Genomic DNA, 22,755 nt, shown 5'->3' with positions numbered 1-22,755 from the left:
ACCTCACTAGCTGTTTCATCTGAATCAAATATTTATGTGCCCTAACTGAACTTACTCCGTGACATAACATTTCTTGTGTCATTTAAATACAACATTGAAAATGTATGTTAGTTTGAGAAGGCACATTAGTACTCCAATTAGAGCAGAAGCCATATCCATAGATTTGCTTAGCAATCAGCATCATACCAAGTACGAATTTGTTTGAATCAGTGCTGAACATTCATTGGAATAATTAGGCACTGACTATTTTTTCAAGTGAAGAAGTTAGAAAAAGACAAAAAAAAAAAAAAAAAAAAGAATTATTTCCAGTAATAATTTTGGCTGCAAATGGAGATGACAATTGGGCTATCAATTAGCATGTACTCATCAAAGAGGCAAAAATACCAGTTATAACAGACTATCTTTCCATTTTTGGTTTTGCTGCTTTATTCCAACTACTGCCTAAAGTGCATTTGCAATTCTTGCTGTTAGCAGCAGTTACTTATGAAAGATTTCCTCCAGAGGGGAGACAGGCAAACCAGAATTTCATAAACTGCAGCCATGTCCCTCCTAAACTGCTATCTGTGATGGAGATCAATGAGATTGTTCCACTGAACTTTTATATTGTTTGAAGGACATCATTTACATATCAAGGAAATAAAAGGCAATCTATTTATTTTTTTCACAAAACATGAAGTGTGTTTTCAGATGGGAAGAAAACAGTGGCAATCTGATGATGTGTCAGTGTGACTTGAAACTGGGTTTGAAAGTTGGTAAGACAAACCCCAAGAAGGAAAGGCAATGGCATGTTAAACACTACTGGTTTCACAAGAAACTATTCCTTGTAAATGTTCTGTCCTGAGCTCCATCAGAAAGAGAGAATTCATAGTCATGGTCTTGTTAGTGTCCACTTAAATTTTAATTTTTATCTGCAAGATATTAGTACTTGGATCAGGTGAACATATTATCTCTTCCCTTCTTGCTGGAGGTCTGAGCAGTTCATGCCTGTGCAATCATTTCTCTCATTTGTGGCTGGCTCACGGAGAAGTTCTGCAACTTTCTGCTGCTTGTGAACACTCTTCTCAGGCTTAAATAGCAAAAGCCCAATATTGGGGGTGCCGGAGTTGAGTTACAGCTTGTGCTGCCTGTATAGCTGCTCATCAGGCAACTGAGATGACTGGGTCTGAGCCAGCAGGGATCACTGCTGCTGCTCTGGGGGATGGTGCAAAAAAGCGTGAATAAGGAAAGATGAACTTTCAGCTCCTAAGTTAACTTTTTGGCTGCCCAAAAATAAAACCTGGAAAAAAAAAATCAAGACTCCCAAGTTTCCTGAAAAGAAAGTGCAATCTAGTGCAGTGTGCTTTCCTTTTCTTACTCTGTTCCTTCAGTTTCCTTCTGATTTCTTGTGCTTCAGCCTATATCTGCATATTGAAAGTATCCCCTTTTTTTGTGAAGAAATACCAGGAGAAATTGCACTTGGTGCACTTAGTGCATGTTTCATGTTTATTTCATAAAAGAAACAAGCTGCCCTGGGGAATTGTGAGTAGAATCATACATAACAAAGGAAAGGAGATCGTTGCTCAAGCCTTGCAAGCTTAACATTTCCATGAGAAAACTAAAGAAAGAGAAGGAGGGACTGTGGAAAACTAGTTTCAAATCTCCTGTGTCCTCTTGACTCATGTATTCATGCACATGGGTGATGACTGCTCAGATAGTAATAGTAGGCAGAAGTCTAGGGATTTGGAACTTGCTTTTCATGCATGAAAAACACTTTGGCTTCTGAATATGAGGGAAGCATAAGTCCGCCCCTTCTCATGAGCTCTCCAGTGAGACACAGTTCAATAGCCAGGCTGTGAACACTGTTGTAAACTGGGCTTGATGAGTCAGATGAGTTTAGGGATTTTTATGGAGTTTAGACACAAGCTGGAGGGTCCCTGTGGTTGAGTCATGTCACTATGTGGGGATCTATGCACTGCAACGAATGGGGCCATTGGTAGAAATCAAGGCATGTACCTTACATCCCTCTGAGGCCAAGGAGAAGGTTTTCAAGGATCTCAGGAGTAATGAGACACTGGACATAATTGCACACAGTAGCAATCAGATGTCCAAATCCCTTGGAGAACCCAGTTCTAAAAGCCAGTCCAAGTTCCCCTGATGTCAATAGGAACTGCAAAGGGTGCTACAATGCTCTTCCTCCAGGATCCAGTCTAGCACCTAGATCAGATGAAGGCAATAAGAAACAGTAATGTGTAAATCAGAACTCAGTGGACTCAGAAAAGTGCAGCAATTGCAGAGCAGGTGTATGTACAACTGCATATTACTTCACATTTCCCAGGCAGGAGCAGGTAGTTTGAAAACAATTTACAAACGTTTAAACATGTCCCTAATCATAGCTATAATTCTCATTCTTTAAAAACAACTTACTGAAAAAATAAAACCCCTTAATTTGCAATTTTGCTATCATAAAAATGTATCTCCTGGGCTCACAGAATGTTAATGCATTTGAACTCAGTTTTATAATGATAAACCTAAGTAATTCTGCTGGAATAAAGCCCATCTGCCTCTACTCATGCTGCACTTCACACAGCGGGTTTCTCTTCAATGAGCCCATGCAATGGCAAAGGTACCAAGGTACAATCCTAAGAGTGGCCTAGCTGCAAAGAGACAGCAGCACACCATACATGCTCTTAATAAACTAATTCATAAATTGTAATAATTAAAGAGATATATCCTTGGAGATAATCCTGTGGGAAAGACCAAATTCATTTGCCTCTGCTGTCCCTAAAGATGGCCCCTGTGGCTCTGGAAGTCATCTTCCTGAACTGGGTCTTTGAGCTTTCCCCAGACCATGACCTGCACCTACACATCCTGCTTACAGTAATCCTTTGGGGGCTTCAACTTAGCATGACAAACACTTTGCCCTTTGCATGCTTCCTCAAAAGGCTGCTCAAACGTAGCACCTGAGACAGACTGCACGCACAGACACGTGCTGCTTTGGGGGTCTCTGTCACCAAGGAAGCTCCTGCCAGATGAATGCCTCTTGAACACCGTCTCTGCCACACCAAGTGGTCTTAAATAGGACTCTGTATCAGGCAGATAGAGAATGCAAACATCATTGAGTGTTTTTGGCCATGTGAGAAACTAAGTTGTGTTTTTGCTGTAGAGAACTACTTTTCTGTGTTCCAAGATAGTTGTGTAGTCATAATAAGGAGAAATGCTAAGTAGATAAGTGGACAGTAGAAGGCCTCACTGTTCCAAAATAAGGTAGCAGCTTGAGAAAAACAGCATGAACAGTGTGAGAACAGTAAAACAAAGATCACAAGTTCTCAAAACATAAGAAAGGAGAAATTAAAGGGTTGAAAAAAAGAAAAATTGTACATATATGGTATAGAGGAGCGTCGAGTAGCTTGTGAACCTGTAGTACTCAGCCAATGAGGAAACAGGGGAGGTGATTAGGCGTCGGGTAATAGGGAATAAAAGGTTATGATTTGCTTACTAAAATGCACTCCTGATTGACAGGACGCCCACCATTGCAATCACGAATAAAATAGCTTCACAGAAGATCCTGTCTGAAGAAAATTATTTGAGATGTTTCTCACAGCCAGATGCATCTTGATAAAAATTGTGACTACGTTTATGATATAAGAGCCACATGTGATGCTCTATCTGCTGCTCTGATTCCTTCTCCTTTAGACAAAATATACAGTCACTGCCATCCTTCAGCTGGCAGTATCAAGTGTGCAAAACCTTCATTTAAAAGTTAGTTTTCCAAGGTTAAATTCTGAAATGTTTTGCACTCCTACAAGTTAAAAAGAAAACAAAATGAGGAAGACCCCAAACACATGCAAAACACAGTAACAATATGAAACTCCACAGATGTATTTTCAAATATTTCTAATATTCCTAGTCTGTTTCCATCAGCTTTTTCATTATTTTTTTCAACAGACACCCTAGTAGTCATCACCCTGCCTAAGGCTTCAACCTTAAGTTGTATTTCTTTCTGAAATATACAGAAGCCTTCGTATTATCTATAAATCCTTAAAGAAGTGGCACAGAACAGATAAATGATCCAGAGCTTTGGAAATAGTTACGATAGAAATTTGCAGAAATTCCTCTGCCCCCTCTGTCATGGTAAACGACACTTAGACCAGGTTTGCTTGAAGTAACAGGTTTGCTTCTTTAGCAGTTTGGGCTAGTACAGATTAAATTTGAGTTAAAACAGTAGCAATAGTCTTAGGCCAATTTATGATTTAATATCAACGTTTTGGGAGAAGTCAGCTTCTGGGGGATCTCCAAAGCAAAGCTCTTTTGTATAACTTTCACAGTCAGGTTTGTAGAAAACAAGTACAGTGTTGGGGCCCTTGAAGAACTGCAAAGAAACTATTTGCATGATCCTGTGCAACAGTATTGTAGAAGTAGAGGATACAAATTTATGACAACAAAGAGAGTCTACATTCACTTTATCAGACTGTTTCATGTAAAAGTAATGTAATTAGTAAACAGTTTAACTTACATTTCAGTGGTAATGCAAACATTTGACACCAGAGATGAATACTGGCTTCTCTGGCATGTCTTCACTTATTCAGTAGGTAGGAATAGTTTTGCACATTTTCAACATGCTTCTTCTGACTGATAATCCCCTGACTTTTAATAGTTAGGTAGCACATAGTGGTTTAAACAAGACTAGCTGAAAAAAATCATTGACAGTCAGGAGAATTCAGTCAATTTGATCCTCTGCCATTGAGGTCTATAGGATTATTGAAGTGAAGCACAATCACCCTAAAGCTGGCATAACTGCAGTCACCTACATGTATGTTATATACAGGCCTTATATGAGGAACTGCTGAAGAGCATCAAGTACAAAGTTCAGGGCCAGATCCAGACTTCAACAAGGTGAGATACTGGTTTAGCCAACCCTTATCCCCCAAGTTTGAATCTGGAACTGAATGTGCCCAGAATGCATTTTAACCCAGAGTTTGGGTTGAGGTTATTTTCTGAGGAAGATGTTGGTTTTGGCAGCATCATAACCATGCACACCATTCTTCTGAACTTGCATCAGATTCTTCATCAAAGACACCCAAGTCCCTCCCAAAAACCTCTCTGGGGAAAATCATAACATTACGGTAAATATGTTACTATTAGAGAATACATAAAAACTCGAGAAACCAAATTGCCAGATGCCCAATGAACATTGTCTGTCTCTGAATTTAAAACCTTCCAGTAGTTTACAGTGATAATTCCTCCTTAAATCACCGCTTTTATTAAGGAAACAAAAAGGCATTTCAAAAACTCTACCTACGATCACTCGTTTCTGCCAAGCGGTTGTTCATGATGGCTAGAGCACCCACCCCTGCAGAGAAACCATTTTGTCTCGTATTGATACAAACGTTCCTTGGGTAGCCATTGGCCGTCTCAGACAGCTGCTTTTGCAAAATGGCAAGGGAGACTTTGTTTGATGCCATGAGCTCCCGCATGGAGATCATCTCACCGGAGAGCCTCCTGCCCTCAGTGTCACTGTCGTACTGTCCATCAGCGTCCATTGAGATTTTATGTCGACGCAGGCGTGCTCCTGGTGTGATGGCATTGCGACGTCCGAGGCGGGCACTTGATTTATGGCACTTTGGGCAACATCTGCATTCGAATTTTTTCAACACCCAGTTCAAGAGTTGCTTGATCATAATTGAGATGACGTTAAAAAGAGAGTATATGCAACATACTCCCATTAATATAAAGATGAAGTTTCCAAATCTGTATAATCCCTGATTTTGGTACACAGCATTTTGGCTGCTTACCAAATCTCCAAAGCCAATGGTGCTAAAGGTGACAAAACAATAGTACAAGGAGTCAATGTAGTTCCATCCTTCCACAAATGTGTACATCGCAGAAGCGCAGCAAGAAAGGGTGACAGCAAAAATTCCCAGAATCAGCATCACATGATAAACTGATGGCTTCCACCCGATGAGGCTGCCCACCCCAGCCATAGCTGACCCCCTTCGGAAGTTGGGAGGTAGGAGACCACTTCTTCGCAGCTGTCTCTCATGGCAAGCCTTCATTATGAATGCCAGGAGAGAGATAATGCGCTCCAAGAAGAGGTTGAAGAAAAGGATAGTCCCGGCACACCCAAACAGCCCATAAACGATGAGGAATACTTTTCCAGCCACTGTTGCTGGTGTGGTCATTCCAAAACCTAAGGTGTGAAGATAAATGAGCAATGTTAATGTCACAGTTTTTCATGCATGAGCTCAGGATTTATGTAACTTCTTAGGTCTTGTCTCACTGGACAAAAGAAAGAGTGCTATCTCAAAGTTAGATTAGGTCAACACAAAACCATGTAAAGGATGAAGAAGACCCCAGAAAGCTCAACAAGATGATTAACATTCAAGAGAGAGTAAAAACTTCTTGCAGAGATGAAGGGCTGTATTTACACTGTGGCCACTGGGAGAACACTGTAAATTCAGGTGGAAAGCATTCCTGAGCCCAAGCCATTTTGAGGTGAGATGAGGCAACCAGGTCACCTCCCTGCTTCTATGTGTTTGAGCCAGCATGGCCTGCTGAAAAAGTTCTCAGTTCCGAAGCTGTAAATCAGTGTAACACTATTATTATCAAAGTCTGATTACACCCCTGTGGCTGAGAAGATGGAAGTCTTCAGGTTGCATAATGGAAAACAAACAAAAAACCACAAAACTTCTCAAAGATTGAACATTATTCTAAGAATAATGCTGCTGTAAAATCTAAACCAAATCCCAACAGAGCCTAGCCCACTTGGTACAATCAAAGAACAAAGGAAAAGCCACAATCTCATTTAATTCTGGTGTGATAGGTACATTGTAGAGCCACACGGCAGGCTGTGAATAGTACGGTCCTCCAGATACTTACATCAAGGTAAAACACTGCTGCACAGTTCAACAAAACAAACCAAAAAATCACAGTGTACAAAGTCTAGAAAGATCCAGCAACACTAATAGATAATGCACACATTGTTATATTCAGTTTATTATCATTATGCACCTTTAAACAGAAACAAACGAGTATTTCCCATCCATAAATGAGTTGAGATTGCTACTCAAAATCTATTTATTCAGAAAATATGTGGAAGTGAAAAATCTGCAGAGTAGTAACAAAGAATCAAAAATAAATAAATTACACAGAGGTAATTAGATGTTGTCTGGACCCACAGTCCCTGTATTTTCTTGTGCTAAAAATCTACCTTTCAAGCAGACTTCACAAAGCCTACGTTGCTGGTCCCAGACTCAGTAAAGGTGAATAAGAAGTTTTTTATTCAGTTTCTCTTCTGTGGTGTGAAGCTGTTTTCTGGTTCAGTCTAGCTGCTTGCAGGAGTCTTCTGATTTAGCAATGAATATCCATTAGTGGTTGCCAGAAGAAGCTGGGGAGTCTCCTGTGGCTGCCAGCTAGGACTACATGGCCAGCTCATTACAGAGAAGACATCTGTTAGCCCAAACCTCATTAATAAAAGTAGTTAAACATGTGCTTCACTGTAAGCATTGTGACCATCACAATCAAAATAAATGGGTTTATTGTCACACATATGGCTAAACACATTAATTAAAAAAAAAATAGTGGCGGTTCAGATGGAATTGTAAGTGCACTGATTATTTTTAGTATTTTCTGGTGATTAGTCATGAGAGGTGGTATATATTTTTCATACATTTTGTTTAAGTGAGATTTCTGAAGCATATTACCAAAATTCACTATATAGCTATGCAAGATGAATGGACATGTTGCTGTAACAAGAGCACTAAGGTATATATAAAACAGGCAGACAGTAAGAACGGGTAAATACAGCATCATCAGGTGCTCCTTCAGCAGTTTGCAGCTAGAAGTGCACTCATGCACTCTTCCTTTGGGGCTTCCTTTGTCAGTTGTGGTTGTCCCCTCAGCACCAGTTGAATCAAGAGAGGTTACTTCTGGTATGTTCATCACAATACAGCTGAGCTCAATCCCTTCTCAAGGCTCAGCACATCACGTGCCTGGATGAAATTAATACAGCCAGAATTGCCTGTGCTTTGAGTTTTTCAGTCAAAGCACAACAGTGTATCTGGCATCATCTACCTGGACTTGTGCAAAGCATTCGATGTTGTCCTGCATGATATCCTTGTCTCTAAATTGGAGAGACATAGTTTTGATGGATGGACCCCTCAGTGGGTAAGGAATTGGCTGGGTGGTTGCACTCCATTGAGTGTTCAATGGCTCAGTGTCCAAGTGGAGATCAGTGATGAGTGGAGCTCCTCGGGGGTCACTATTAGGTCGCTATTAGGTCAAAGGCAGCATGCAATTCATCTCTGATGTCAGTCAAAGAGATTCAGTCAAAAAGCTGAATTCATATTCCATGAATAAATAACCACATATAATTAAAATGAATGGTTTGCCAAAAATCACAAGCTGAAGTTTCATCTCTTTGATGAAATGAATGCTCCCCAGACAAACAGAATTAGCAGAGATGAGTTGATAAAAGCTCTCAGATGACGCTTACACTTCTGCAGTCTCTCATGGATAAGTGCTGGCAATTAATGAGTCCCTTTCCCTCTCTTGCATAACAAGTTTTGTGGTTACTATTCAGCTCATCAGGATTTCGATGTATTTAAGTCGGTGACAGAAGCAAGAAACAAAACTTGACAAACTTGCAAAGATGTATGTGCCTGTAGTACGTTTCCTGTTGGTCTTGCTTTTAAGATTCAAGGGGTGACATTTTTGTAGTATTTGAGATATATTTACCCAGAAATGGAGGAATGTTTTAGTCACCTGAAAATTGAACACAAGAATTCAGGGAGCAGGAAGTTTCCCAGCCTTTGCCTATAGCTCTCCTGCCTCTTTCAGCCAGCCTCAGCTCTCCTCATCCATGTGTCCTGCCATGGTACTTAGGTTAGGCAGCAGGTGAGAAAAACGGGCAAATCATTTTAAATCCCAGAGTATAATGGTCCTTAAGTTATGGGCTAGTATCACCCCTAAGTAATGTGGTTGTATTTAAAGGAATTTAAAAAAAAACACAACCAACCAAATAAACAAACAAAAAATACCACCACCAACAGCAAATAATAACAACCCAAACCCTAGAATTGTTGAGTATAACTTTTTAAACAGATGACTTCTCTAAATAAATAAAAACCCTCTAACTGGAATGCTGCTTCCAGACAGAAAGAAATTCATGAAAGACAAAGACTAGGCTCTTACAGGGCTGGTCCCTGAGATGTATGTTACAGAAAGATAAACTAAAAGCAATCAATTTTATTTCATGTGTGTTCCATACTTCATGGTTTTCCCACAGACATGGTAGGTCATTATTGATTAAGATGTATACTGTATCTTATTTTGTATTTTGAGACTAAAATTCCATATTGGGGTTCTTGTGCTCCCTTCATAGAGCCGCTTGGGTTGGAAAGGACCTTAAAGACCATATACATTTCCAATCCCCCTGCTGTGGGCAGGGACGCCACCCACAGGGCCTTCAACCACTTTTCAGATGTTAGCATTTCATCATTACTGTTCCTGACAGAATCTTACCTGTAAATTTCCCAGCTACCTCTCATTTATTCTACAGTGTCTCAACACCTAACATCCAGAAACAGTTGCCTTGGATACAAGGCCACAGCTTAGAGACAATCTGCTGCAGATGGAGAACTCTTCTGCCACATACAGCACTTTTACCCAAAGACTGAGAGTACCATGAGGCAGTTCTTCCACTTCAGCTGCAATTTTCCCATCAACAACAAAGGCCACGAATGAAAAATTTATTTTTCTTAACATTCTTGCCAGACAGCTTTATTAAAACACCATGCTTTGGGCTCAAACAATATACGTATTTTTAGAGCTTTTCCAATGCCAAATTATTTGCTGTCAACATTACTGTACAACCACATTAATAATAATTAATAGGTAGGCTACTTCTGGCATCTCCTAGCTGTTTTGTAACTTCTGTAAAGTTCTTTCAACATGAAATTGCTCTCCCAAAACTCCAAGGTAAATAGGTGGTCAGGGATGCTGTAAATTTGCCTTATGAACCAGTGCTGCACTTGAGGTGGGCTAAGACAAATCTTTTGTTTTCCTACCTCCTATATTCAGTGCACACAAAAGTACATATGTGCATCCTGCTGACTAGCTAGACACTGTGGGCAAAGATGTTAAATCTGCTCTGTATCCTTAAGGAGCACTATGACAAATTCAGTGAACATGGTGAAAGCCAGCCAGGTCGCTGCTGTTGTTTCTCATTACATCTCCACTGCTGAAATATGGTGCTTGGTACAACTGCTATTCAACGGAATCCGCACTTGCAGAATGGTGGAGGTGATGAATAGAACGTGAAGGGGTTTGAAGAAACTGAGGACAATTATTAAAGGCTTTCTACAGCACCAATTTTATTCTCTTTATACACGACTGTAATCAGGTTATTGGCTGTCCAAAGCACAGCTACGCATAACAGGAGTGAATTACTGAATCAATTATCCTCAGTGCTTCTCTGCTGAGTGTGATTTAAACCACCACCTGTAAGGTCATGGCTAGGTTTTTACTCCTTTTAAAAACACACTAGTTTCTAAGAGAGTTAACAGATTTCTCATCCTCAAACACCCTAAGCTTCCTTACTCCCCCCCAAAAAAATTGAAGTCGGCAACCATGATAATCAATAACTAAAAGGTAAAGCTAATGAACAGTTGCCACGGGGGACACCCATGCCCTACAAGGAATGTGTCTTGTGTGTCAGATGTGGAGCAATGTATTTAGGGTAAAGGACGTGCTGGACCTGAGAGCAGTAACCATGAGGTTTCTTTTGAGCACCTGAAGTGTTATCACCTCGACAGGACTGGAACACATTGGAGGTACCCCCAAGGAATGGGAGAATACCGCTTACGACCTGGCTGACTGCATACATTTACCTTCTGCTCCCCACTGCAGGTTTCCTAAGTGTGTTTTACTATGCCAACACCTGGCTGAGTTTTCCAATAAATTGTCAGTTTCTAGTGAGTAGTCAGCAGGGACATTTACAAGCTCAAATGGTGTAATTTTTGTGAATTTGAGTGACAAGTGGCCCTTAGAAAAAATATTTTGGAGTTTCAGCTTCACCACCAGCAGCAATACTCCTGTTCTATTCATTTGCCAGAAGCAGGTAAGCTTTTTTTTTTCTGCATTGTACTGCACATAGCCATTTCTGTGTACACCATGAGAACTGAGGGCATACCAAAGACCAACCCCCCCAAAACCCTGCTCACTGCTACAGGCTGTTATTGTAAGTACAGAAGGAGGCTGATCATCTGCTCTTGCCAAGCTGCTTCGGCACAGAGCCAAGACCAGGAAGAAGCAGAAATGTCTCTGAATCAGTTTTATGGTTCCTCGGCTGTGGCTGGCTGCTCCTCTGTGTACGTTGTATGAGCAATTGGGTATCAATTTGTGCTAAGCACCCAGCACCGCCAAACGAGCAGCAGCTCCAGCAGCAAGGCCTTGCTACACAGCTCCCTTTCCTCCTGCCAGCATCCCTGGAGTTGGAACACCCCCGGAGGGTCTCAGCATTAAGGCTGGAAATCTTCGGCAAATTTATGTTTGGGTTTTCTGGTTAATCCTATTGTATCACAGCAGGGTTTCTAATGGGGGACAGAGGCCCTCTCCAAAAAGGAGACAATGGAGAATGAAGCTCAGAGAAGGATGTTTCCTGAAAACCAGAAGACTACATATTCAGACTACAGAGAAAAAGAAAGCCATGACCTACAAGCTGGTAGTATTCTTCCTGACTCTAAGTCCCTAGACTGAATATGGATGGAAGCACTGTGCATCACCGCAGTCTTCCTTAATTTCTCTATTAACACATATATCATACATAAACTTTCTTCCAATGCATCGAGCAGTATGCCCTTTCTTTCGATAGCAGACTGAGTCCTTGTGAATTGACCTAACCCAGTCAGGAGCTGCTTCTCATGGCTGTCTGATGATCAGAATCCTCTCCCTGGTTTATTTTCTTTCCTTATCCTAATAGCTGTGTGAAAAAACATTTTTGCTATTATATTTTCTGAAATTGTGGTGGTGTTAATAATGGAAAAATATAGCCCACATACTCCTGAGTTGTTTGAGTAAGTTATATTACTGTGGAAAAACACTTTCCTGCACTAGAGGCTAATGGTCTTTAAATCCTGCCTTAATAGCTGTTGCAGCTGAATCAAAGCCTTAATCTCATTCCAGGTTGTGTGCAGAAGCATCTGTTTCAGTTTGCCATTCTGCTGAACCTTAGCTAAAGCACAGAGATTTTGACACATTAACACTATTAGAGGACCCATCTCTGAATTTAGAGTAACTATTTCTAAAAAATGGCAGAAAATAAAAGAATGATAAACAAGAAATACACACAGCTTCAGCACATGTGGATATACATAATGGTGGAGCTCATGGACTCCAGGTGTTGCCACTTCCTTTCCTTTCTTGAGATTTGTGAGCTGTCTGAAGCTGTTCAGGACTGCTGTCTCTGACCTTTGCAGAGTCTTCATAGTTGAGGATAAAATTCCATGTGAACATTTTTTCAAAAGTTGGCTTCTCTCGAGATCATAATTTTTCATCCTTTAAAGTTCCCTCTGCTCTCATTTTTCTCCTATGTTTTTGAGAATATATATATATATATATATTGTGGACAATTGTGTATCTAAGCAACACCCTAACAGGAAAAAGCTTATGCTCTGTCATCTCAAATTGAGCGTTTCAAACATTAGCATTCACATCAGCTTCCGTTGTTGAAACTTGAATTTTAGATGCCTGTGCAGACCCAAGGTTGTAGAAAAAATATATATATATTTCGAGCAGTAAGGAAAAAAGGAATAATGGCATACAAATTTTGTTATATTCCTAAGATATTATGGACTTGGAAAGACTATCTGCATGTGGACTGCCACTCTAGTGCAAATAAACCTCACAACACTTCTCCTTTAGGGAGAATTGAATTTCACTCAATTTGAGATGACAAAGCATATTAGATAGCATTATCTGATTTTTGCAAGTGATCTTGGGTGTATGCCTTATTTCTCTACATGAGAAGTTTGATAAACACAGTGGCCTTTACAAGCGTCATAGATGGGAATGCTCAAATGCTTTAATCACTGGCCTATCTTTTGGCTGGATTAAAACAGAGAACTTGTAAATATTTTTTAAAGTTGCATCTCTTGATGGCTGTCTTAGCTTTTCTTCTTTATAAAGAGTAGCCTATAATGGTGTACCTATAAGACAAAAACCAACCTAAACATACAGGGCAAAATCTTTTACATTGTTTGGCCGTTTCCTCCCCAGATTTATGTACAAACTTCTACAGTTATGATTTAATGAAAAAACACACACACACAAAAAAACAAACAAACCAACCACAAACCAACCAACCAACCAAATAACTGACAGATCTACATCACCTTTTTAATGTTTCAAATATGCCTTCATAGGACCCTTTCTTCAAAAAGTTACAGCTGAAGGCAAAGAACTTAAGTCTTAAGAACTTAAGACAAAGATCTTAAGTCTCATTTAGCTCAGTCAGCTCTTCTACTTCCTTCATGAAGACACAAGACCTAGTTTTAAGTAACTGCACTAGGAGTATAGGGTGATGATACTGTCTGGACTAATCAACTATTTTTCTTGTTCAATTTCTGCATGTATTTTTTCCTTCTTTGGTAAGCATTTCCCTTGATTCCTTTTAAAGATAATGATATTGAACACCTTAGACACTTTATCAGCCACTTTTGATGTCATCCAGCATTTTTCTGGTCCTCTCAGCTCTGCCAGTAACAGTTTTTATAAATTGACAAACTGTTTTACCACACTTTTTTTTTCCTTTACACTGCAGTCATTTCCAGCCCCAAAGGCTTAAGACTTGACTCTATACATATGTTGAGTACAAGTGATACTGGATTTCTTTTGTTTATCCTCAAGAGATAAATATATTGCTTGCACAATATTCAGCAAATAAATGACAGAATATTTAATAATGAATAACCAAAAGGATTCTATTTTTTTAATTGAAATTTATGGAACTACTTTCTCACCCAGTTCTCATATGGGCAAATTTCCCCTAATTGCTATTGTTGCTGTGATTAACTTTACTTGACTTGAGACCGAATGTGAACATTGGCCCATAATTTCTAAAGGAGATTTGTTATCAAGGTATTATTGCTTTTCTCATTTATGGGTAAGGAGCTCTTACTATGGATTTTTAAACATGAGTAATACCAGTGCCTCACCCAAGTAATCCCCTACATTAACATCAAACCTTTCAATTTCTAATCTTATTCTAGACCAAAGCTTTAATTACTTGAAAAGGCTACTAATGCTTTACCTCATCTAATGCAATTAGATTTAATTTTCTTCCTCCTTCTCTCTGTTTGATTGAAGAGAGATTGCATGTAAACCTTCCAACATCGACAGCTCTGTGCACTGCTTATTGCCATCATCAGACTCCTGTAGCTCAGGGAGGTGCCTTACCTACAGCAGTGACATGCACTAGGAAGTACTGACAGTGTCAGATCAGCATTTGCGATACAGACCCAGTGTGCCAATAAAATGAGTAAAGCGGCATTTCCTAAAGCTCTCTAGATTGACCTACTATTGACTTCAGCAGAGGCAGGCAATTGAGGAGACATAAAGTTAAACATATTTGATTTGTGTGAATTGCTATGCGATTGCCCCTTAGGTTATAATTTTTTAAACTTAAATATTTCTATTCACAAAATGTTTTAATATCACTTTTAACATTTATTGGGCTCTGAAGGAGTTTTACCAGCATGAACACTGTTATTTGTCCTTGCCTACCTTATCCCAAAATGCATTCAGATATGCACTTGGTGCCGAGACCTTATGAAAACCGTCTCTTTTGATAAAGGTAAGCAAGTTTCATATGTATCATAGGTAGAAGCTGTGTTTCCAATAAAAACAAGCTGTCTTCACACACACACACAAAAAGAGGGATGAAATGTTCCAAGTTGTTTCTCTGTTGCTCTACCCATGGTGCTATTACAGCAAGCAGTAAATTTCTCAGTGACTTCAATAGCTGCAAAGGTATGTTAATACTGCAGTCAGTAATGAAGATTTCCTGTTGTATTTTCCAGCATAACAACTGGCGTTGTTATTGTTACATGATGTTAATTGCCAACAGATCTGTCCTATATTTTTTCTTGCGTTCTGTTCACAATGAAGAGCAATTAGTTTGCATAAAAGCAAGACAGAATGCTTGCAAAAATGACCCATCAGTAAATGTGAGAAAAAATGATGGAGCATGTATGTTCTGTGACAAATAGAAGACATCCAGAAAAGGGAGAAATATTTAGATTGAAAAAAAAAGAAATGAGGGCCAATAGCAAGATTAATAGTATAGAAAAGAGACCAGGGTGATTAGGAACAGAAAAATACAGTAAAGCTTTACTTTCAGCTTGTTTAGTAGATATTAACTTGAAAGGCTGCAAAGATGCAAAACAAGTATTCAAAATTTAATGAAGTAAGCAAATCATCAGTAGTGGAGGGCATGCTAACTGGGAAGGACAGAGCAGAAGCTGGAGGAATTAAGACTGCTTCGGTGACAAGGGAGTATTAGGTAAACTCTAACTCCAGGAAAGGGGGAATATAACCAGGGGAATGACAGAGGAGGGTAAAGAGATGGCAGAGGCTAGGGGCTGGCTAGGCTCCCAGGAAGACAGTGTGCAGGGTTTCAGGCAGCATTTGGATTTATTAAGCCATCAAAGCACAGAGCAAGTACACACAGGTTAGGGATACTGCTACCCAAAGGAACCAAAGAATCACAAACTGTGGTTTGTTTTTGCCCTGAACCTGACCACACAGTAAGTCAATATAAAACTTCCCCTGACATCTGTGCTGCAGGACCATATCTCACATCACAACGGGCAAATTGTTTATTTCCTGATTTTAGGGAGGGGCTTTGTTTTTTCTGGTGACTGCTCTAAGATGCTGTGGGGCTTGGCATTCAGATCCTGGGTTTCAATGCTCCAGCTGGGTGTCACAAAGCCCAGAGCACACACAGTGAAAGGGAGCTTGGAAGTGCATTTTGGTGTCCCCTGATTTAGCTTCTCCAGCCATGAAAACAACAATCAGATCTCCACTGTACTGATGTTAGTTCATTTTGGTATAGTGTTTTGAAACATAAATACTTATTCTGTGTATCACTCTTACTTGATAGGTCTGTAACTTAACATAGGTTAGTAGAGACTAACCCACTCCCCTGCCCAATTTAGAACAGTCTGAGCCTGGCCAGAGCACTTCAGAAAAGTTGTACTGAGGCAGGGGTGATGGGAGCACAGTGGTAGCTTTCCATCACACAACCACAACACTCTACTCCCACCCCACTCCTCCTGCCCAGGACAAAGGCAACCTGGGCTTTCCACTGAGTGTGCAGGTAAACCTGTGCTTCTGCCTTAAGAAGTACTGAGACTGATTAAAATAATACTTCTGGAACATATTTCTATTTTTTTAAAGGGCTTTATTGAAAGTGGTAGGTTTCCACCCCTTCTACAAGACAGACAAACAAAACAAAAAAAACAAAAAAAAAAAACACAAACAAACTACAAACTAACAAATTTAGGATCAAACCATTCAGCAGGAACACCTCGTCACCCACATAATTGCATGATGTTCTCCAAGTACAGCTTCCCATAGTCACTGTCAACTGCAAAGAGGCAAACTAATTACTTTGAGTGCTTGAAGTACTCGAACCAAATCCACACATTCAGGAAATTCCCATCAGAAGTGCCCAAGGAAGTTAATGCTTCCGTGCAGCTATGGAAAGTAGAAAACATTGCTATGAAGCCAAGTTTTCATCTCAGGAAAATCACTGAGGAACCACTTATATCCATAGAAGCAGAAGGGAGGTGAATCTCTCCCCCTTTACTCTGTCCTTGTAAGACCCCTGCCTGGAGCCCTGAGTTCAGCTCTGGGGCCCCCAGCACAAGAAAGATGTGGACCTGTTAGAGTGGGTCCAGAGGAGAGCCACAAAAATGTTGAGAGCACCTCTCCTATGAAGAAAGGCTGAGAGAGCTGAGGTTGTTCAGCCTGGAGAAGGGAAGGCCCCAGAGAGACCTTACAGTGGCCTTCCAGTACCTAAAGGGGACCTGCAGAAAAGCTGGAGAAGGACACTTTATCGGGGGGTGTATTGGTAAGACAAAGGGGAATGGCTTTAAATTAAAAAAGAGTAGATCCTAAATAAGGTGAGTGCACCTGCTGGGAACTTGGTAGCTAATAAAAAATACCAAACATTTCTCATTAAGTGGCCTCTCTACATGTAGGTTCATTTATAAGGCAAGAGCCTTATCTCTCATCTCACTTCAAGGCTGTCCCTTTGCCACCTCTCTGTGATAAAAGTGAAGAAGAGTGTGCCCCATCACTTTGGGTGGAGCTGTCATTTAACAGGGTACATCATGGAAAAAGGAATGGATCCTACTCATGCCTAAAGGGCATGCCCTAAATACCTGCAACCCTCACACGGCTGTACAGATGGGAAGATCTGAAAATCTTCATAGTAGCCTTTTCTCAAGTGTCCAGACATGTTGTATCTCAAAATAATCCATCTGCTGTAGGCGTGCATTTTAAAAATCTTATGTTGAAAAATCTTTTTTTTTTTTTTTTTTTTTATTTATTGGAATACTTACACCAGGGTTTTATGCCTGGCATGGATTTATCTAAAGCAATTATATCATTTAATTTTCCAAAGGATTTTGAAAAATTCATTTTTGCATTAGAAGCTTAAAATCCAAACTTCATAATGAGCTGATGTCTCAATATGTTTCCATAGGTAGATACTTAGTGTTTATTGTAACATGTAAGACAAGGAAGAAATCTGGGTAGAGACTAGACTCATGGACCAAGAAATTCAGTGCTTCAGACATCCAGAAGTTGCCTTATGTGCTAAGCAGAATATATATGTGCTACTAGAACACAGGAAATTTATAAATGATTAGGCTAGGCTTTGCAACATTTTACCAGGGAGAAAACTTGTTTGAGTTATGCTTTGCTTTCAGCCTTTAACAATGTGCTGGGAACTATTTGTGATTTGCATTTGAGGAAGGAAAAAACTCATCTGATAAACAAAGTCTACTGCCAGTTAGACCAATGAATCAAGAATATATTTCACCCAGCTGCTCCTTAAAGAAATCAGAGCATAAATGCTATCAATTGAATACAGAAAAATATCTTCTGAAGAGCGAAGAAATGACTAAATAAATGGTGTAGACTGACAGCAAGCAATCTGAAGCTAGTCTGAAAATTTTTCTTACATAGTTCTGAAAATCTAGACACATTTAATGAAAAATAGATTTGGCATTTCATTATTCAACCACAAACAATGCAATAATAAAACACGAATGCCCAGAGTGCTATCAAGAGGGTGTTTTATAGACTATAAGTCAGTCACTTTGTGGGCTATTCAGGAAAACGCTGAAATATTAGACTTAACGTTAACTCTCTCATTTCTTGAAGACCTCACTAATGTGTTTCTTACCCAGGGGCTTGGCTGTGTCTTGTACTTTTTAATTATGCAAGATGCAGAAGTACAGACAAGGTAATACAAGAGATGAAGCACCTAACTGGAAGCAGATTAGAACAAAGGTCCTGCTCAAGAAGGGTGGAGGAATCAGCCCTTGTCCCCAGCCAGGTGGAGTCCAGCTACTTCTCCCCAAGCCCCACACCTGAAAATAGAGGGGTGGTTTTCCCTGTACCTTCACTGTGCAGATGGGATGAGAGAGTGGAGCACCTGTTCAGGAGCACTGGACTGCATCATAGTAAGAGCTAGGGACAGGAGAATGAGGGCTTGAGATGGCCCGGTGAGTTTTCTCTGAACTGGAATCCTTCACAGATAAGAGACAGAGTAACCCATGGGTGATTTTACCTTGACAGAGACGGCATCTACTTTTTGTGAAGCTTTCTGATGTGTTGCTAAGACAGACGCGTGTTCGGCTGAAGTAATAAAGCTGCTTTGACATATGTAGCTGATGAAGCAGTTGGGGAAGGCAAGCTGTTTTGACTCTAAATGTCTGGTAGTCCTAGGTGAAGTTAAGTAAAGACAGCTTTCTCCTTGTCAATGAATTGTGACAGGAACACAAGTGGAATTGCTCTGAACCAGGATAATAAAGTATTTCAGCTGACAGTGGAATCAAAGATAGATCAGATAGCTAGGTATTTAATCGAGCTAGCTCAGAGAAGAAAGGGACTATGAAAGAAAGGCTTTGAAACTACTTCCCTGGGTGACGTGTTGATGTCTACCACTTAGTTTATCCTTTGCCAGCAGTGTGAGCAAGACAGCTTTCTGGCACATTTCACTGAGGGTTTTGTTGTTGTTTTTATTTATTTTTTGCTGAGCCAATACGATGAACAACAATAGATGTACACAACTGTGGTAGAAGAAACCTAGCCCATGAATAAGAAGCTGGCCCCACCACGGGCTCTGCCTCTCTTAACCAGCTGCAGCAGCCTGAAGAGGCAAGAAAAGAGGAGTAACACAATGGGGCAGCAGCTCCTCTTCTGCAGGTGCTGTGCACATGGCTGGGTACAGTAATGCTGTGATGCAACAGCCTCAGGGTGCAGGTACTCCAAGAGATGCTGCTCCTGCTGGGGCTGCTAACTCCTCTGGCACCCTGCAACAGCCTTGGTGTGCCCAAAGGCACAGCTCAGTCTTTACTTCTTGCTGCATCTCCTCACCCAGTGCAAAACTTTTCTCTAGCACAATCTCACTGAAATCACAGGAAGCCATGTGAGGAATCCAGAAATAAGAACAAGCAGGATGTGTGCCAAGAGAAAGCAGTACCCTGGCGAATGCTTGGCAGAGTCGGGCCTTTGTTGTAGCTCAGGAAAAACAATCTTCAGTCTCCATCTTGCACCCAAGATATACACATTATTGGCTATAAAGAGAGAGCGATGCTTTAGGTCGCACTGCAGGAATATGAGAAATACAATACTCGCTTCGCCCATTTACACCTGTCAAGATTGCTGTAAACACTGCTGAGTTTTTCATTCCCTTTGTGCAGGTACAAATGATTGCAGGCAGAGCAATGAAGTGGAGACACAAACAACTATTTGCAAATGAAGAGGAAACGTTTTACATTTTAATAGCCACAAGTAAAAGAAGCTGGGGGTTGAGAAGTGAACAAATCTGCAGTTGAACATCTCTGGTATAGCAGGTGTAAGGACAGAGCAGCTCTTGTTAATATATTGACCATTTTTTCCATCCATTCAGCTTAGTAACAACGGTCTTTCAAAAATATGCGTTCCTTTGATAAAGAAGGCCTAACGATGTTGAGTAAAAAGGTGTTTTAACGACTGGCTTATTGAATAGACTTGAAGAGGAAAACTTAACTGGATTATTCAATGCAAAAAGTAACAAAACTTGACAACGTTGTTACAGTCATCATCACAGCTCTATTACAGAGCTTAGTCACTATTGATACAACATTTTCTGAACGAAATGGAAGTGTGTGCAATAATGAGCTGTACGTTTCTTTCTTTTTAATAAACAGAAAGTATGGCATCTTTGCTCTGCAGCCCCAGGACAATTGGCTTGTTACAAAACTTAAAAACTGGTAGAGTGAAAAAATCAGCGTGATCTTTCTGCAGGATCACGATTTCTAAAAGCAATTCTGCAAGCCGTAGAAAGCCAGAAACGTACTTAAAGTAAATCTCCCACACAACAGTTCTCAATGGGGCAATTTTAGAGTAAAACAAAATTCCTCCCAACCCCAGAAACCCACTCTTTGCTCATCAGGCAAATGTCTAAGCACTGATGGGACATTGCTGTGGCCAGCGATGTACTGGGAATGCGTATTATTATAGGGCTACGAGATGTAAGGTTTGTAAATTTCGTGCCTTTATTCATACACCTTATCTTAACTTTATCAGCACGGAAAACCAGCACCAAGTCCGGCGGTGCTGCCAACGCCACCGGGCACACGCGGGGGCTCCCCGTGGGCAGCGACCACCCGGGACCCCGGGACCACCCGCGGCCGGGCTTTTGGGTCGGTGGAGCCCGGAGGATGCCCGAGGGATGCCCGGGAGATGCCCGAAGGATGCTCGAGGGATGTCCCGGGGATGCCCTGGACCCGGCGCAACCCGGGCGCGGCGCTGAACGACCCGGGATAAGCGCGGGGCGGGTGGGAGCCGCGACCCTCGGAGGATTTGGGGGTGCCCCCGAGGATTTTGGGGTGTCCCCGAGGATTTGGGGGGATGCCCCCGGTCGGGTCCCGGTTGCCAGGGCAACGCGGTCCCCAAACCCGCGTGGCTGTACCGGCGGCCCCGGGCCGCGGCCGCAGGGCTCCCCGGGCGCGCCCCCGCGCCTCGCCGTCGGGGCTGCGCTCACCTATGGTGGAGACGACGGTGCCCACGAAGTAGAAGGCGCCGGGGAAGTCCCAGCGGGGCCGCAGGGCGTCGACGCGGATGCCCGCGGCCATGGCGGCCTCGTAGCTCCGCAGGAAGGCGCGCAGCTCCGGCAGGCTGATGTTGAAGATGCGGCTGAAGTTGTGCAGGGTCCGGTTCCAGCGCAGCTGCGCCGCCGCCTCCGACGGGCTCTCGAGGGCCGAGAAGACGGTGGCGCCGGCGCTCAGGTACGCCGCGATGAGGGCGGCCAGCAGCAGGAACCGCCCGTTGTCCTCGTTGAGGGGCGCCAGGCGCCGCCGGCGGCAGCCGCCCGCCGCCCCCCGCGGAGGCATCACCGGCGGCGCGGCGCGGCGGGGGCCGCGGGCATGCGGGGGGGAGGCGCGGCGCGGCGGGCGGCGCCGCCGCAGGGGCCGCGGCTTCGCTGCAGGGGCCGCGGCTCTGAGTCATCCCCCGCCGGGGCTGCCCGCGAGCCTGGCGCCGGAGCCCCGGGGCCGCCGGCTTCGCCCGCCCGCTCTCAGCCCGACGCCGCGGCCCGCGCCCCCGGGGCCTCGGGCTGCGGCGGCGGCGCGGCCTCGCCGGCGCGCCCCGGCCGGCCGAGCGCGGTGCCCATGGGGCGGCGGCGGGCGGGGGGCGGCAGCGGCAGGCGCGGCCCCCGGGGAGCCGCATCCCCGTCGGGCGGCCTGCCCCGAGCCGCCGCCCGGCCCGGCACGGCCCGGCCCGGCCCGGCACGGCCCGGCCGCCGCTGCCGCCGCGCCCCCGAGGGCCGCCACGCCGGGCTGGGGGCGGGACGGAGCGGGGCGGGGGGCGGCGCGACCGACGGGGCGGCTCGGCCCCCTCGGCCCCCTCGGTCCCCTCGGGGCCCTCGGCCTGCCCGGTAGCCCCGGTAGCCCCGGTCCCCTCGGCCCGACGGGGTCCGCACCCCCCGCGTGTCCGCACCCCCGGGGGGGCACTGCCAAAGCGGCAGCCCCCCCGGTGCGCCCGGGATGCGGGTGAGCGCGGCGGAGCTGCGGGGCTTTGCTCGTCGCCGGGAAATCTTTTATCTCATCGCGGTGCCCGGTGCTCGGGGAGGTGGTTTCGAGTGAGCCGGTGATGGCCGAGGGAGCAGGAATGGGTTTAGTTCAGCCATCTTTAGGTGCACGGGATACCCCTTCTGACCCGACTCGCGTTTCTGGGCTGCTCAAAGTTAGACCCAGCACCGTGTTATATCTTGTTTTCGGTGCCAAATTCCTAACCAGTTTTAGGTATCATCTCAAAGGTCCTTTCCCTGCCCAACCCTGTGGATCGTTTCTTCGCTGTTATCCTCAGAACAAGCCCGACATCCTTTCTTACCCATTAGGCTGCGGTAAGAACTGCAGTCCTTTCCTGAGAGTCTTGTAGTGAATAACAAGAGTTGCATTTTTAGAGAAAGGGAATGGAAATTCACACCGAGAAAGTACTGCAAAG

At 43.1% G+C, this 22,755-nt stretch overlaps 1 protein-coding gene and 1 long non-coding RNA gene across 2 annotated transcripts in view; one reads left to right on the top strand and one right to left on the bottom strand.

Moving 5' to 3' along the window:
* LOC309876688 overlaps positions 1–22,755 on the top strand; it is an 89,377-nt gene that overhangs the window by 10,136 nt on the left and 56,486 nt on the right. The gene's annotated exons all lie outside the window — the stretch shown is intronic.
* On the bottom strand, positions 1,476–22,001 carry KCNK12 (potassium two pore domain channel subfamily K member 12). Its single transcript, XM_082756909.1, has 2 exons — positions 21,296–22,001; positions 1,476–6,166 (listed from the first exon to the last, which is right to left on the bottom strand). The coding sequence occupies exons 1-2, from the start codon at positions 21,642–21,644 to the stop codon at positions 5,271–5,273; spliced, it is 1,245 nt and encodes a 414-aa protein (XP_082613035.1). The 5' UTR covers positions 21,645–22,001; the 3' UTR covers positions 1,476–5,270.

Source organism: Aythya marila, assembly GCF_965140915.1.
Source record: "Aythya marila genome assembly, chromosome: 3".
Classification (NCBI taxonomy): Eukaryota; Metazoa; Chordata; class Aves; order Anseriformes; family Anatidae; genus Aythya; species Aythya marila.
This window is presented reverse-complemented; position numbering and strand designations above follow the sequence as displayed.

Coding starts and splice junctions, on each gene's coding strand:
- KCNK12 (XM_082756909.1), bottom strand. CDS start 21,644: ATGCCTCCGCGGGGGGCGGCGGGCGGCTGCCGCCGGCGGCGCCTGGCG. Junction 6,167..21,295: donor CACCGTCGTCTCCACCATAG/GTGAGCGCAGCC, acceptor TTCACACCTTAG/GTTTTGGAATGACCACACCA.